The sequence below is a fragment of the Myxocyprinus asiaticus genome, chromosome 6, assembly GCF_019703515.2.
Source record: "Myxocyprinus asiaticus isolate MX2 ecotype Aquarium Trade chromosome 6, UBuf_Myxa_2, whole genome shotgun sequence".
NCBI lineage: Eukaryota > Metazoa > Chordata > Actinopteri > Cypriniformes > Catostomidae > Myxocyprinus > Myxocyprinus asiaticus.
The window spans coordinates 8,022,647-8,039,603 of NC_059349.1; the positions used below are offsets into that span (position 1 = coordinate 8,022,647).

The window sequence follows — 16,957 nt, forward strand, 5'->3', positions numbered from 1 at the left end:
TAGTTAGAATAAGTCTGACTTTGTACTCTGTGCAATCAAGAATTGCAAAAGTTGTTGGAAACTCTCCTTTGTAGTTGTCAGGCATGTTTTCTGTGATGATGTCCCTGTGTGGCCAAACACATTACCTAGCCTGCCATACATTAAATCAATCCATGAACTGAATAATGTGCTAACACTTTGCATATCAATTTGGAATTTGAAAGCTAGCTCTTTCAGGTTGAGGTTTTGTCTTAGTCTCATAAGTACAAGTAGAAATTGTTGACGTAAAGGCATATCTTTAAGTCAACAGGCATATACCTGTTCAATTTCTCATATGTCAAGGGGATGTGAGTTTCTGGGACTGTTTCATTATCTGGTAGTCTGAAAAATCTGCACAGTTTGTTAAATTCATCGTAAGTGAACCCAGTGCAGTATCTGAAGTAGTTAGAGACACTGCTGTTATTTATACTCTCTGGTGTAAGTGGGTAAGGAGACTGACGAGTTTGTATTTTCTCCCTTAGCAAGTCATTTTCTTTTTCTTTTTTTCTTCAATCTTTCCACATCCTCCTGTGTTTCTTTCATCTGGGGCTGGTCATCTGTACACTCAGTAAACATAAGAATGAAATTATTAAAACTAGTGTTTTATTAACACTGGACATAAACACAAAGTAAATAATTTACAAACATTACAATAATTATTTTCTTTTCTTTGTTTGTGTGTAGCTCCCATTATTGGACAACACATGGCCAAGATCCTCCCTATCAAACCCTACTGATGATTTTCCAGTATTCCCTTTGCCACCACAGCCAAGCACTTTCTTTACAGTCCTAACAAAAGACCAGATGGAATGCTACAATGCCACGATGGTCTCAAAGTCTGAATCAGAGGTACTGGAGAAAGGAACCAGACAAAAGAGCATCAACAACATCTGGCATTGTGTCCGCTCTCCTCGTCTTACTTCATCCTCTTTCAAGAGAGTATACTCCAGGAAAGCAGACTACGAGCAGCTTGCCACCAGCATGCTGAGGAAGAAGACACTGCAAACCAAAGCAATGAAGAGAGGCCTGGAGCTTGAGCCAGTTGCTGCAGCCCAATACACAGAAGTCATAGGAAACCAAGTCTACATGTGTGGCTTTGTCGTCAATCCAAATGCCCGCCATTTAGGTACATCTCCTGACAGGAAAGTCACATGTATGTAAGTATTCACAGCCTTTGCTCAATACTTTGTTGAAGCACCTTTGGCACCAATTACAGCCTCAAGTCTTTTCGAGTATGATGCTACAAGCTTGGCACACCTATTTTTGGGCAGTTTCTCCCATTCTTCTTTGCAGGACCTCTCAAGCTCCATCAGGTTGGATGGGGAGCGTCAGTGCACAGCCATTTTCAGATCTCTCCAGAGATGTTCAATCGGGTTCAAGTCTGGGCTCTGGCTGGGCCACTCAAGGACATTCACAGAGTTGTCCCGTAGCCACTCCTTTGTTATCTTGGCTGTGTGCTTAGGGTCGTTGTCCTGTTGGAAGATGAACCTTCGCCCCAGTCTGAGGTCCAGAGCGCTCTGGAGCAGGTTTTCATCAAGGATGTCTCTGTACATTGCTGCATTCATCTTTCCCTCGATCCTGACTAGTCTCCCAGTTCCTGCCGCTGAAAAACATCCCCACAGCATGATGCTGCCACCACCGTGCTTCACTGTAGGGATGGTATTGGCCAGGTGATGAGCGGTGCCTGGTTTCCTCCAGACATGACGCTTGCCATTCAGGCCAAAGAGTTCAATATTTGTTTCTCATGGTCTGAGAGTCCTTCAGGTGCCTTTTGGCAAACTCCAGGCGGGCTGTCATGTGCCTTTTACTGAGGAGTGGCTTCCGTCTGGCCACTCTACCATACAGGCCTGATTTGTGGAATGCTGCAGAGATGGTTGTTCTTCTGGAAGGTTCTCCTCTCTCCACAGTGAAATGCTGGAGCTCTGTCAGAGTGACCATCGGGTTCTTGATCACTTCCCTGACTAAGGCCCTTCTCCCCCGATTGCTCAGTTTGGCCGGGCGGCCAGCTCTAGGAAGAGTCCAGGTGGTTCCAAACTTCTTCCATTTATGGATGATGGAGGCCACTGTGCTCATTGGGACCTTCAATGCTGCAGAAATTTTTCTGTACCCTTCCCCAGATCTGTGCCTCGATACAATCCTGTCTCGGAGGTCTACAGACAATTCCTTGGACATCATGGCTTGGTTTGTGCTCTGACATGCACTGTTAACTGTGGGACTTTATATAGACAGGTGTGTGCCTTTCCAAATCATGTCCAATCAACTGAATTTACCACAGGTGGACTCCAATCAAGTTGTAGAAACATCTCAAGGATGATTAGTGGAAACAGGATGCACCTGAGCTCAATTTTGAGTGTCATGGCAAAGGCTGTGAATACTTATGTACATGTGATTTTTTTTTCGTTTTTTATTTTTAATACATTTGCAAATATTTCAAACAAACTTCTTTCACATTGTCATTATGGGGTATTGTTTGTAGAATTTTGAGGAAAATAATGAATTTAATCAATTTTGGAATAAGGCTGTAACATAACAAAATGTGGAAAAAGTGAAGCGCTCTGAATACTTTCTGGATACACTGTATACATTTGATGTTTCCAAAATAATATGCTTAGCAGGTTATATGACAACTAATGTGATTGTAATTTGTAATGTCATATGTATAAAATAAAAATATTGCATTGTTGTTATTATTTGCTTTTTCTTTGTATAAGAGAAACACCTGATGTTTTCAGCATTGTCTGGCATGCTGTCAACTCGTAGTCTTTTCCTTGGTGGCACTGACACTGTTCGCAACATTAGCGGACGTCTTGCAGGTGTAATGTTACTGCGGTCATATGTCAGTGCTGGCAGAGGATCAGGGTGAGCAGGTGTCGGCCGGCCGTCAACGAAGTGCTGGAGATTAATGACAGAGGAATGGACTTAGTCATACTAAATTACGTCTTAAGTATCTTAAAAGGAAATTCATACAGTACAGGACAGAGGGCAGAAATGTCAGGCAAAACTGCTTTAGGCTCACTAATATTTGACTAAATGTTAGCTATCCTAGTAACGTTAGGCTTTTAACAATACATTTCTCCAGTTATGACAACTTGTAAAACATGTACAAAATAAAACATGAATTGTGCTACACAGTTAAAAAGGTGCACCTTTGAACACACATAGATGTGTTTGGCTGTGGAATGATTTCTCAGCTTGTCCAAACTCAGTTGCTGGTGAGGCCGTCCACACAAACTTATCCATTTCATACACTTCTCCTGGTTTCTGGCAGGTTTAGGGAACGGGTGAAACTGTATATTGCCCAGCCTGTCTGGGTACCTGCTGTCTGCGTTGCAAGTCCCATACGAGCACCTTTTCACCATTTTTCAAGTTCACTGACGTTAGTCTACTACGCCTTGTTTGTTTGTTGGACAAAATGGCAGATAGCAATGGGGGCACATAATATCGGCATTATGATTGGTCAGATCACCTGTCAGTCAAACTGCTGGCGAAGGGTGAATTACACTTCTCGCTCGACACATGCGGAGGACGCTTTACACAAAGAACACATGGATTAAACCACTCGAGTTAAATTAATTACCTTTACGGTGCCTTTAAATCCTTTTTGGAGCTTAATAGTGTTGAACTCCTTGACAAATTGTATGGATATATTCACATCATATCTATTCCTTTAATTACTCTTGAATTTATTTTTAACAATTTTATATTTTTTACTTTTAGACCTGATGGAGCTGAAAGAGGAAAGTCAAGATCTGAAGGAAGAGGAGGAGAAACATCAGTATCAGATACCTGTTGATGTCATTACTGGTGATCAATCTTTTAGTGACTCACAGATTGAAGAAACAAAATCCAAAAAATCTTTCACTTGTTCTCAGTGTGGAAAGAGTTTCACTCGTCAAGGAAGCTTGAATCGTCACATGAGAATTCATGCTGAAAAGCCTCCTTACAAATGCAGTCAGTGTGAAATTAGTTTCAAATGCAAAATATCCCTCCTTAGACATATGCAAGTTCATATTAGAGTGAAATCTTTCATATGCCATCAGTGTGGAAAGAATTGTAAAGGTAGAAGAGGTCTTGAAAAACACATGAGAATTCACACTGGAGTGGAGAGTTATGTATGCTATCAGTGTGGAAAGAGTTACACATTGAAACAAAGTTTGAAACGTCACTTGAGAAATCACACTGGAGAGAGGCCATTTACATGCCATCAGTGTGGAAAGAGTTTCACACAAAAAGGAAGCCTAAATATCCACATGAGAATTCACACTGGAGAGAAGCCCTTTACCTGCCATCAATGTGGAAAGAGTTTCACACAAATAGGGAGCCTAAATATCCACATGAGAATTCACACTGGAGAGAGGCCTTTCACATGCCATCAGTGTGGAAAGAGTTTCAAACAAAAATGTAGCGCATATATCCATAAGAGAATTCACTCTGGAGAGAAGCCTTTCACATGCTGTCAGTGTGGAAAGAGTTTCATAAAGAAAGCAAGCCTAAAGAGACACATGAGAAATCACACTGGAGAAAAGCCCTTCACATGCCCTCGCTGTGGAAAGAGTTTCACACAGAATGGAAATCTTAAAATCCACATGAGAAATCACACTGGAGAAAAGCCCTTCACATGCTGTCACTGTGGAAAGAGTTTCACACAGAATGGAAATCTTAACATCCACATGAGAATTCACACTGGAGAAAAGCCCTTCACATGCCCTCACTGTGGAGACAATTTCAAATTAAAAAGAGACTTTAATTACCACATAGGTATTCACGATAGAGAGAAATGTTTTTACATGCCCTCAGAATCAGAACCAGAAGGATCTTTATTGCCAGGTTGTCTCACAGACTCAAGGAATGTGTCTTCAGTGACAGAAGCTTCCAGTACACCCAAACCCAAAATAGATTATTCCTCTTGGTTTAGAGAATAAATTCTTTGACAGAAAACATAATTTCTACACTTAATTTTAACGTAATGGAGTAACAATATTTTTAAATTAACCAATTAAGTAGCCTCAAATTGTCCCAGATGTCATTCATTTCATCAGTTTTCCATAATATTTATTGTCACACTTCTGATTTACACAATTATGTTATGCGAGCTCGTTAACAATAGCATGTGTTAACATGCTAAATGTTAAGTAGTTAAGTAAAGAGTAATTAAGTAAGCAAAAGCTCCAATCTTTACCACAATGGTTACCCAACGTAACAGAATTGGTTCTAAATTCCAAAATCACTGAACATCTTTGTCTTTTCTCATCTTGCTCATAAACATAAAATAACACTTAATTTCAAAATGTTTACCCTCCTGATCAAGTACCACAGTTGAGCTTATAGGACTTGATAGTACAATCCCTTCGAATAATCAACACTTTCTTGATATCTGGGTGGGGGGTAGGGGTACTAACTTCATTGGGGTCATCAGGTGGGCACCCTCCTTCCTTGGTGTTCCGTTGATAAGCCCACGACACCTCCAAAGGGCTCAACAGCGACACCTGGCGTCCCAGGCACACCCCCCTCCGCTCTTACCCCTCTTGGTCATTTTGCAGCCCAGTTGGGATCCTTTCGTTTTAGCCATAGCCAGTTGCTGCTTCGCTCTGCAGCCTCTGACAGTGACCTGATGGCTTGTTGGAAAGCCTGCCCTCTGACTCCCAACCCCTTCAGCAGCCTAGTTGTTGATGTAGCTACAAAACCTCTGCAACCAACCTCTACGGGGAACAACTGGGTTCGCCAGCCTCGTTGTACTGCCTCAGCTGCTAGGTCTGAGTACTTCAGCCTTTTACGTTCATACGCTTCACCAACTGCAGCCTCCCATGGCACAGGTTGTTCCACGATGAACAGGGACTTTTGCGAGGTTGACCACAAGATCAGGTCCGGCCTGAGATTAGTTGTAATTATCTCAGGCGGAAAGATGAGCTTCTGGTCTAGATCAACCTGCATTTTCCAGTCCCGGGCAGCCTCCAGCAGGGTCGATTCCCTTCTTGCAGTTGGCTTCACTGGAAGTTGTCCTGCTCTTATGAAGGTGGTGGTTTTTGAGAATCCAGGTATTGGGGGAGAGAGGGCACTGGTAGTAGTTCTCCTTCCCTCCAGGGTAATCGACAGTTGTCTCAGGACCTGATTGTGCCTCCAGGTGTAACGGCCTTGGTAAAGACTGGTTTTACAGCCGACGAGGATGTGCCTTAGCGTTGCTGTGGTTTGACAGAGAGGACATGATGGATCTTCTCCAACCCACTGGTTTAGATTCTTTGGTGTGGGAAGGACATCGTAGGTAGCTCTAATGATGAAACTAAGTCTACTTCCTTCCATCTCCCAAAGATCCTTCCAGGTGAGCTTATGATGCTCCAGGTTTTCCCAGTTAGTCCATTGGCCCTGTTTGGACTGCGAATTTGCCTTTATGCATCCCTCTGCCTCCTCCTGTTGCCGGACCTCGGCTACTATCAGCTTTCTTCTCTGGGTGGCTGTTGCCTTGTGCCATATGGGTCTTCTTGCCCCGAGTCCAAAACCCCCTCTTCCCTGCTGCACCTGTCCTACGATGTCTCTATACCTGAGATCAGATTTTGCTTGCTGTACGGCCTCAGACGGGGTCCACTTCCTCCCACTTGCCTGTCTGGGAGCCGCTGCTTGTATCATAGCATCTTGAGACTCGGTCAGGGTCATGTCCAGCCTCACTTTTGTGCATGTATACTCTTCAGTGAGGCTAGAAAGAGGCAATTCCAGAGCACCGTTCCCATACAAGCCGATATTGCTGAGGCAACGCGGGAGTCCAAGCCACTTCTTGATGTACGAACTGACTGTCCTCTCCAGCTTATCGACTTTGGTAATGGGGACCTCGTAGACTGTTAGAGGCCACATCAGACGGGGCAGCAATCCGAACTGCAGACACCACAGTTTCAACTTACCAGGAAGCAAGGTCTTGTCTATGCTAACAAGGCCTTTGATAGATTCTTCCCTCAGTTGGTCACTCTGGTCTGAGTCCTTGAGGCTTGCATTGTACCATCACCCTAAGCTCTTGACTGGCATCTCCAGTACCGTTGGGATGGGTGTTTCATCGATGTGGAATCTCTGGTCTACGAGTTTCCCTCCAATGATGGATATGCTTCTGGACTTGCTGGATTTGAATTTCATCCGTGCCCACGTTATGTTGGCATGAAGCTTTTCCAGTAGACGTTTGGTACATGTGGTGGTTGATGTCAGGGTGGTCATGTCATCCATGTAGGCACGCATGGGAGGTGCAGACGTTCTCCTCCTACGACCCATTTGGAGGCTCGGATGATCAATTCCATTGCCATGGTGAAGGTTAGAGGGGAGATGGTGCACCCCGCCATTATTCCCACTTCCAATGATTGCCAAGATGTTGTGTACTCTGTTGTAGTGAGGCAGAATTGCAGATCTTTGAAGTAGTTTCTGACCAGGTGTGTGATGGTCGTTGGCACATGGAAGAACTCGAAGGCTGTCCAGAGAAGAGAATGGGGAACAGATCCAAAAGCATGCTGGGAACTATAAATCCCCCCTACCCAGTTTCAGTTATGTCAACAAAAATGTATTTATGAAGTACCAACACAAATGGATTAACTCAATTTAAAACATTTAAGTAGATTGGATACAATGAAAATAAGTTCAAGAACTGTGTTGAATAAGCTCATTTTAATTATGTAAATTGTAGGGGGCTTGGGTAGCTCAGCAAGTAAAGTTACTGACTACCACACCTGGAGTTGCAAGATCAAATCCAGGGCATGCTGAGTGACCCCAGTCAGGCTTCCTAAGCAACCAGTTGCCCCGGTAATAATGTGGTTCTCGCTCTCGGTGGGGCATGTAGTGACTAGTACACGCACTAGGTCTCTGCGGTAACACGCTCAACAAGCCACGTGATAAGATGCGCGGCTTGACGGTCTTAGACACAGAGGCAACAGAGATTCATTTCTCTATGCCGCCATGAGGACCTAGAGCGCATTGGGAATTGGGCATTCCAAATTGGGGAGAAAAGGGGGGAGAGAAAAAATAATAATTATGTAAATTGTAGAGTTTGGGTACTCAAATTCATACTGAGTCAGAGTCAAACTTTTAAAGAACTTTTTTTTTTTTTTTTATATATATTTTTGCTGAGTCCATGGCATTTGTGATGCACTAAAAAGGAAAAACAAAACAAGAATAACGACAGTGAGAAATAAATTAACACTCACGCTCTGTCTGCAAGCAACTGTAGCTCCTCCTGATGTAGCCAGAGTTTATTTCTCCATGTTCTGCAAAGCACACACCACACTCATCAGTCAACCAATATGCTTGAATGGATCAATTACCGAGATAGCTTGCACAAAGAAAAAAAAAGACATATATGTAGCAACATATTAGAAACTAAACAGCAGTTTCACATGGAACTTTACAACTGGTAAAATCGCACGTGGCTACTCCTTTCCCCTTTGTTGGTGTGTTGGTGCAGTCAAGCCGGTGCAGTTTCATTGTGGTTAAAATAAATAACTTTATTAAGCCAAGTCACCCACACAATATCTCTCAATATTAACAGTACTAAAAACAACATATCACGAAATAAAAATACTGAAAAATAGTATTAATATTAGGCTATTAAGTCTTTTTAAGCTTAATGTACTGTATACACACAAGTAGGCGGTTATTTCTGTAGTCTCTTGGTCCACGCAGTGTTGTCAGCTTGAACCAGAAACCCTATCATCTGGGTTGTCTATAATAGCTTAATAAATGAACTGTGTAACTTTTTAAATATTCAAAAAAATCTTTATTACTAAAGCAGACAGCAACTCTAAACTGATTAAATAAAACAGCACCTATTTATTATTGATTTACTGTATTTTCAACTTGCTTAAATGTGCACTCTGTAATTTTTTCCTCATTTATAAAGTTGAACTCCTTAAGACATGAATTGTAATTTTGCAATATACACCAATGAGCCAAAACATTATGACCACCTGCCTAATATGCTGTTGGTCCTCTGCGTGCCGCCAAATCAGCGCCGACCTGCCGAGGCATGGACTCTACAAGACCCCTGAAGGTGTCCTGTGGTATCTGTTACCAAGGCATTACCAGCAGATCCTTCAAGTCCTGTAAGTTGCGAGGTGAAGCTGCCATGGATCGGACTTGCTGGTTCAGCACATCCCACAGATGCTCAATAGGATTGAGATCTGGGGAATTTGGAGACCAGGGCAACACTTTGAACTCTTCATTATGTTCTTCAAACCATTCCTGAACAATGTGTGCAGTGTGGCAGGGCACATTATCCTGCTTGGAGACATGCCATCAGGAATACCATTGCCATTAAGGGGTGTACCTGGTCTGCAATGATGTTTAGGTAGGTGGCTCATGTCAAATTGATGTCCACATGAATGGCCGGACCCAGGGTTTTTCAGCAGAACATTGCCCAGAGCATCACACTCCCTCCACCGGCTTGTCGTCTTCCCACAGTGCATCCTGGTGCCATCACTTCCCCAGGTAAATAGTGCACACGTACATGGCCGTCCACATGATGTAAAAGAAAACAGGACTCATCGGAGCCAGGTGACCTTCCACTGCTCCGAGGTCCAGTCCAGTTCTTTTTATTTTTGACAGCAGCTGCTGCGAGGTGCACACAGAGGCATCATTGTTTTGCGTGTACGTGCAGCGGTGAGCAGAACTGCCCAACATTGTGCCGTTTTCTGCTAATTAACTAGAGACTTGCGACTGTCATGTCCCGTGCGAAATGACCCTTATCATTATTATTAGGGATATTAATACTAAAATAAATTGAAAGGACAAATTGAAAATGAAGTAGAAATGAAAACTAAATTAAAATTCAAAACAATAATAACCCTGGTTGTAATGACTAACACACCTGTTTTATTTTCTATACATTTTCACTTTCTTTAGTCTATGTTTGAGTGGAGGGGAAAAAGTGACAAATTATTGAGAATGTCAACAGGACGCAATAAGAAGCGTGTTGGAGGACAGTTTTGTCTTCATACACTTAAAGCATTTGCTTTTGTTCTGAAACCATTTTGAAGTTTGTTCAGCAGGATACTAATAAAATATGTAGACATGAAATAACTAGAGGTATGTTTTTGTTAAATTTATATTGACATATTTTTTCTTCGTTTTTAATGTTACAGTTTTATTTCAGATTCAGTTGGACTTTGACTCAATCCGGATTTGGCCTGTTATGACTCTGACTCGACTTGGACTCGATTGGTTATAGACTCTGACTTGACTAGGGCTAAGGTAGACTCAACACTAGTAAATTAAACAAACATCAAAAACTATTTATGTGCAGTTGTTGAACATACTTGATTGGTTCACATTCACCCTACATAATAGAAAAGAGAAGTACATTAATCAAAAGCAAAGAAAACAAGTTAGAAGAGAAACACAATTTTTGTTGTGTACAGTTGAAGTCAAAAGTTTATATTCACTTAGGTTGAAGTCATTAAAACTCATTTTTTAACCACTCCACAGATTTCATATTAGCAAACTATAGTTTTGGCAAGATGTTTAGGACATTTACTTTGTGCATGACACAAGTAATTTTTTCCAACAATTGTTTACAGACAGGTTGTTTCACGTTTAATTGACTATATCACAATTCCAGTGGATCAGAAGTTTACATACACTGAGTTAACTGTGCCTTTAAGCAACTTGGAAAATTCCAGAAAATGATTTCAATCTTTTAGACAATTAGCCAATTAGCTTCTTATAGGAGGTGTACTGAATTGGAGGTGTACCTGTGGATGTCATTTAAGGCCTACCTTCAGACACAGTGCCTCTTTTCTTGACATCATGGGAAAATCAAAAGAAATCAGCCAAGACCTCAGAAAAAACATTGTGGGCCTTCACAAGTCTAGTTCATCCTTGGGAGAAATTTCCAAACGCCTGAAGGTACCACGTTCATCTGTACAAAAAATAGTACTTATGAACAGCATGGGAATACGCAGCCATCCAACCACTCAGGAAGGAGACTCATTCTGTCTCCTAGAGATGAACGTAGTTTGGTGCGAAAAGTGCCCAGAACAACAGCAAAGGACCTTGTGAAGATACTGGAGGAAACCGGTCGACATGTATCTATATCCACGGTAAAACGAGTCCTATATCGACATAACCTGAAAGGCTGCTCAGCAAGGAAGAAGCCACTGCTCCAAAATTGCAATTATAAAGCCAGACTACAGTTTGCAAGTGCATGTGGGGACAAAGATCTTATTTTTTGGAGAAATGTCCTCTGGTTTAATGAAACAAATATTGTGTTTCAATGACCATCATTATGTTTGGAGGAAAAAGGGTGAGGCTTGCAAGCAGAAGAACACCATCCCAACCATGAAGCATGGGGGTGGCAGCATCATGTTGTTAGGGTGCTTTGCTGTAGGAGGGACTGGTGCACTTCACAAAATAGATGGCATCATGAAAATTATGTGGATATATTGAAGCAATTATTTAGACTCAAAAGTGCCTGAGAAAATACATATATAGCGTATGTGTAACTTAAGTGAAGCTTATGTGTTATGTGTAGCTCAATATGTGTTTGACAGCAAGTTGCATCTCATGAAATTTCAGTGTGAAAATAATGAATCCTCTTCTTGATTTGTCCGGATTTGTTGCATTTATCTCTTTGATTTATGGAAAAATAAAACATCAAAATATATTTTATTATTTTCTAATTGTCTTGAAAATATTTAGAAAATTTGACACTATCTGGGCATTTTGTTCATACATTTTTGATAGATATAAGTCTTGGGTCTCTAAATAACCAAATATGTAAGAGTGTTTGGGAAAATTACCATGTATTTAAGGGTTAATAAGTTATCAAAGACTGACACCGCTGATGCCAATTAGTTTGTTTATTGTATCGCAATTTGCAAGTCGATATCAGCAGTCAGTGTAAATGCACTTTAAACAAAAACAACAACAAAAATGTGTCAGCGGCTTACATGTTCTGTGCAGACGCTCATGTATGCACATATGCTGAGGGGTGCCGAATCAAAATTAATGAAGGAATACTGTAAATAATCAATCTAATAATTAGACAGTTAAAATGTGAAAAACCCAGTTTATAAATGGACAAATGCATAGACATATTTAAATCTGTTTATTTCATGTTTAAAAAGTAAATTATATTTATTAATAAAATTGTGCCTTTATAGTATAAATTATTAATGCACATAGTTATTTTGTTCAGGTCATTAAATTACTTTGTCATTTTCATAAACTGACTTTAAGCATGTAAACTGTCCAATGACAGGCCATCTACATATACTTACATATGTAGGAGAGGGTGTGTGTCTTAAAAGTGAGATAAAGTTCATTGGTTGCTCCCATGAGGATTAATTAAATTAAAATGTCTATTTGTCCATTTATAAATTGGTTTATTTAATCACTTTTTTTTTGGAGGGTGTTGTTTTTTTTGTTTTTTGTTTTTTCAAATTAATAGATTGATCATTTATTCCTTCATTCTTTTTTAATTGGCACCCCTTGACTTCCATACATGTACTTTTGTGTGTTTCAGAGTTTAATGAGTTTAAAACTTTACAAAACATTCTGAATTGATTTGAAGTTATTTTAAATGTGTTCCTACAATGATTTAATATGATTGAGATCCTTGTGTCTAGATTATTACTGAATATAAATATCATCGTAATGTTTCATGTGAAGTTCTGATAGTTGTTCTCTCGTAAATGCCGCAACATGTTTGTGTTATTTTCTGTGGTGCTTTCCACATTTCCACATGAGAAACAGAAAGAATAACTTCACATTTCTTTTTCATTCTGTTGATTTTTCCAACATCGTCAAAGTGATGAAGAAAAGTTTCCAGATACGGAAGAAAAACTCCAGATGAAACGAGATCTGTGTGACAAACTGCTGTAAAGATGGAGTTTATTAAAGAAGAGAGTGAAGACATCAGTATTACACAAACATGTGAAGATACTGAAGAACAAAGAGGTTTGTATTTATTATTGTTTTATCATTAACCCTTTAAGCTCTGAGGGTGTTTTTAAAAGGTCACGAAACCCACCAAGTTGAGCCCCAATTTTCACACCTCAGACTGAGAAACGACTCTTGAATTGGGCGGGAAAATATGTGGGCATGTATTTTGGCAGGAAGAGGGAAAACGGGAGGGGGCAAAAGTGTGCATTTGGGCCAGACTTGGAGACTTCAATCCGATGATGCATTTTTTTTTTACATTATGTTTTTGTATACATGCAGTTTTACAAATTATTATTTTAAACTCACAACTGAATATCTGTTTTTATTAACTAATCTCAAGCAACACACTGACAATAAAGCATTAGATAATTAAATCAAGAACCTCCGAAACACAAAACGCACATACAACCATGGGTGCCTGCAGGATTTAATCTGAGGGTATGCACAGAAATCTGCCGTAGATGTTTACACGGTCCTCAAAATGAAACCCAACCCTTACAAACCCTACCCAGCCCGAACAATAGGCTCAGATTTTAAACCCGACCTGAACCCGCTTACTATCTAATTTCTGCTCCTAGCAAGTACTGTTGCAATAGGCTGTATTTTATGTAAGCATATAGGCAACATTCGTAACGGTACTGAAACAGTAAACATACACAGTTTTAACAAGGCACAGTAGCCCCTCAGTACACTAGTGCAGAAGGGGAGAATAAGCATTGATTTACCGTTTATTTGCTGAACTTCACTTGGTGCAGAACAATCTGGAATAATATGAAACAATGCAACAGTCCCCTCTATGCAGCCTGAACTTGTTCAGATTGTTGAATCTTTGTGACAACTGCACTAAAAACAGTCTAGAAGCAGTGCAAAGAAGGAAACGGCGCAGGTGTCTTTCTTTTTAACTTGACATGGTGTTTAAAATGTGCCGGCCCTGTTTGAGACGCTGAAGAAAAAGCGAGACACGGTGCAAATGTCAAAGACATACGTCCAGCATGTGTTTAAACAATGGGAAAACAGAACAGACGCACGCAAAAACACATTCAGTGTGAACGGCCCCTAACTCGTCCGCTTGCGCATGTCTGTGAGTGAGAGCGCGTGCGCAAAACAAGTTCGGTAGGCCTGTTATGTAGGCCTTGTTGGATTAAGAGATTGCCCTGATGTTCAAGATCAAAAGTTAAAGGACTAAAGTTGAAAAAATTCAAAATAAAGTTCAAGAATTGGTTATAACTGAAATATTTATCTGTGTGTTTATCAGAAATAGCTTATTTCATAACCAAATATTGAACTGCTTTTAATACCGTGAAACCGTAATACCGTGGTAATTTTTGTGACTGTTATCATACCGTGAAAATGTCATACTGTTACACCCCTAGTGTGGTTATGGAGTGGACTGTGGTTAATTTCAGTCTTATCATGTCCATTATCTGACACATGGAGAATAAGCAATGGAATCAGCGCTCATAGCCCTCCCTCACAAACAGCATGTTTGGAGCCGGTTATGGTTATGCTTATGCTCGTGGTGGTCTGGTTATGAACTGCGGTGCGTTTTGTGTAGAGATCGACCGATAATCTGATTTTCCTATATTCTTTCAGATATTAAGCATTTTTCTTTAATCGGATATAATTTTTGTAATATCGGATCCACGATAACTGCCGCCATCTAGCAGGAGTTTCTCAAATTGCACGCAAGACGGCCATTGCAGCAGTGTGTGTGAGAGGAAACAATGCTGAGGGTTGTCCACAGTTAACATAAATCAAATCAAATCACTTTTATTGTCACACAACCATATAAACAAGTGAAATAGTGTGTGAAATTCTTGGGTGCAGTTCTGAGCAACATAGCAGTCATGACAGTGATGAGACATACCTATTTACAATAAATTTCTGATTTACACAACACAATTTAAAATCTAATATACACATAACTACACACAACACAATATACAAATAACATACAATGTACAGTATACAATACACACAATATAGAATACACATTATACAATAAAAAATAGTAAATATAGTGTATATATAAAATGTACAGTAGGTTGTATTGTACTGTATTGACATTCAGGCTGTCGGCTGATAGTCAGTTGCCAGTGTGTTGTTAAGAGAGAATATAATTTATGACAGTCCAGTGTGAGATAATAAGATTAATAAAGTGCAGTGCTGATGTATATTGATCGTGAGAGATCAAGAGTTCAAAAGTCTGATTGCTTGGGGGAAGAAGCTATCATGAATTCGGCTGGTGCGGGTCCTGATGCTGCGATACTGCCTGCCTGATGGTAGCAGTGAGAGCAGCCCATGGCTTGGGTGGCTGGAGTCTCTGATGATCCTCCAAGCTTTTTTCACATACCGCCTGGTATATATGTCCCGGAGGGAAGCTCACTTCCGATGATGTGTCTGGCAGTTCGCATCACCCTTTGCAGGGCTTTGCGGTTGTGGGCGGTGCTATTGCCGTACCAGGCAGAGATGTAGCCAGTCAGGATGCTCTCTACAGTGCTGGTGTAGAAACGTGTGAGGATGTGGCAGTTCATTCCAAACTTCCTCAGCTGTCTCAGGAAGAAGAGGCGCTGATGAGCCTTCTCACAATGGCCTCAGTGTGGACAGACCATGTGAGTTCCTCAGTGATGTGGACACCAAGGAACTTGAAGCTGCTGACTCTCTCCACTGGTGCTCCATTGATGGTGATGGGGCTGTGTTCTCTTAATGATGGCATTGGAGATATGTGTTGCCACACAGTCGTGTGTACAGGGAATACAGGAGTGGGCTGAGAACACAGCCCTGTGGGGCTCCAGTGTTGAGGGTCAGTGATGAGGAGATGTTACTGCCCATTCTAACCACCTGGCGTCTGCTTGACAGGAAGTCTAGGATCCAGCTGCACAGCGAGCTGTTTAAGCCCAGAGCCGGGAGTTTCACATCAAGCTTGGCGGGCACTATGGTATTGAATGCTGAGCTGTAGTCTACAAACAGCATTCTCACATAAGTGTTCTTTTTTCCAGGTGGGAGAGAGCAGTGTGTATTGTAGATGCAATGGCATCATCAGTGGACCGGTTGTTGCGGTAAGCAAACTGCAATGGGTCCAGTGATGGAGGCAGCACAGAGCAGATGTAATCTCTGATTAGTCTCTCAAAGCATTTGCTGATGATGGTGGTCAGAGAAACAGGACGCCAGTTATTTAAGCATGTGATTTTGGATTGCTTTGGAACAGGCACAATGGTGGACGTTTTGAAGCATGTGGGGACCACAGACAAGGAGAGGGAAAGGTTGAAAATGTCTGTAAAAACACCAGCCAGTTGTTTCGAGCACGCTCTGATGACGTGGCCCGGAATGCCATCTGGACCCACGGCTTTACGGATATTCACCCGTCAGAAGGATCGAGTTACATCCGCTACAGTGACGGAGAGTGAACTAACCTCTGTAGCTTCGGCTGCGAGAGCTCTCGCCACGAGGGTGGTGTTATGTCCCTCAAAACGAGCATAAAAAGTATTTAGCTCATCCGGGAGAGAGGCAGCGGTGTTTACGGCGGAGCGTAAAGCTCAATGTCATCATCAGAGGCGGACCGGAACATCTTCCAGTCCACGTGATCAAAACAGTCTTGTAGCGTACAGTCTGATTGGTCCGACCAGCACTGGATCGTTCTGAGGGTGGGTGCTTCCTGTTTCAGTTTCTGCCTGTAAGCGGGCAGAACGGAAGAGTGGTCCGAATTGCCAAATGGTGGGAGGGATTTGTAGCCATCCCAGAAGGAAGAGTAGCAATGGTCCAAAACCCGGTCCCCTCGTGTGTTGAAACTGATGTGTTGGTGGTATTTCTGTACTATTGACTTGAAGTTGGCTTTGTTAAAGTCCCCGGTCACAACGGTTTCCTGTTTGCTTATACTCCTATACAGTTCCTTGAGTGCTCGGTCTGTGTCGGCTTGTGGCGGGATGAACACAGCTGTGATAATGACCGCTGTGAATTCCCTCAGTAGCCAGAATGGTCGACACAGAAGCATGAGAAATTCCAGATCAGGAGAGCAGAAAGACTTGATAGAATGTAT

At 41.5% G+C, this 16,957-nt stretch overlaps 5 protein-coding genes across 7 annotated transcripts in view; 3 read left to right on the forward strand and 2 right to left on the reverse strand.

Moving 5' to 3' along the window:
* LOC127442865 (gastrula zinc finger protein XlCGF57.1-like) overlaps nt 1–16,957 on the forward strand; it is a 228,733-nt gene that overhangs the window by 60,477 nt on the left and 151,299 nt on the right. For both annotated transcript variants that reach the window (XM_051701144.1, XM_051701143.1), the window contains 2 exons: nt 703–1,144; nt 3,736–3,799. In XM_051701144.1, the coding sequence (XP_051557104.1) occupies nt 823–1,144; nt 3,736–3,799 (386 nt within the window). In that variant the 5' untranslated portion in view covers nt 703–822. The remainder of the gene's footprint in view (nt 1–702; nt 1,145–3,735; nt 3,800–16,957) is intronic.
* The window catches only part of LOC127442916 (oocyte zinc finger protein XlCOF20-like), a 169,366-nt gene that overhangs the window by 54,426 nt on the left and 97,983 nt on the right, over nt 1–16,957 (forward strand). The window contains exon 4 of one of the 2 annotated variants that reach the window (XR_007897550.1): nt 10,231–12,757. The exons of the other annotated variant lie outside the window; for it this stretch is intronic. The gene's annotated coding sequence lies outside the window, so the exon portion shown is untranslated. Of the gene's footprint in view, nt 1–10,230; nt 12,758–16,957 lie in introns of those variants that run through there. 2 annotated transcript variants of the gene reach the window in all.
* Nucleotides 1–16,957, reverse strand: part of LOC127442936 (gastrula zinc finger protein XlCGF8.2DB-like) — a 426,143-nt gene that overhangs the window by 3,213 nt on the left and 405,973 nt on the right. The window lies entirely within an intron of this gene.
* LOC127442957 (gastrula zinc finger protein XlCGF8.2DB-like) overlaps nt 3,736–16,957 on the forward strand; it is a 261,498-nt gene continuing 248,276 nt past the window's right edge. The window contains exon 1 of the mRNA XM_051701402.1: nt 3,736–3,753. The gene's annotated coding sequence lies outside the window, so the exon portion shown is untranslated. The remainder of the gene's footprint in view (nt 3,754–16,957) is intronic.
* LOC127442902 (uncharacterized) overlaps nt 4,940–16,957 on the reverse strand; it is a 163,455-nt gene continuing 151,437 nt past the window's right edge. Inside the window, exon 2 of the mRNA XM_051701268.1 lies at nt 4,940–8,807. Within this exon, the coding sequence (XP_051557228.1) occupies nt 5,548–6,861 (1,314 nt within the window). The 5' untranslated portion in view covers nt 6,862–8,807 and the 3' untranslated portion in view covers nt 4,940–5,547. The remainder of the gene's footprint in view (nt 8,808–16,957) is intronic.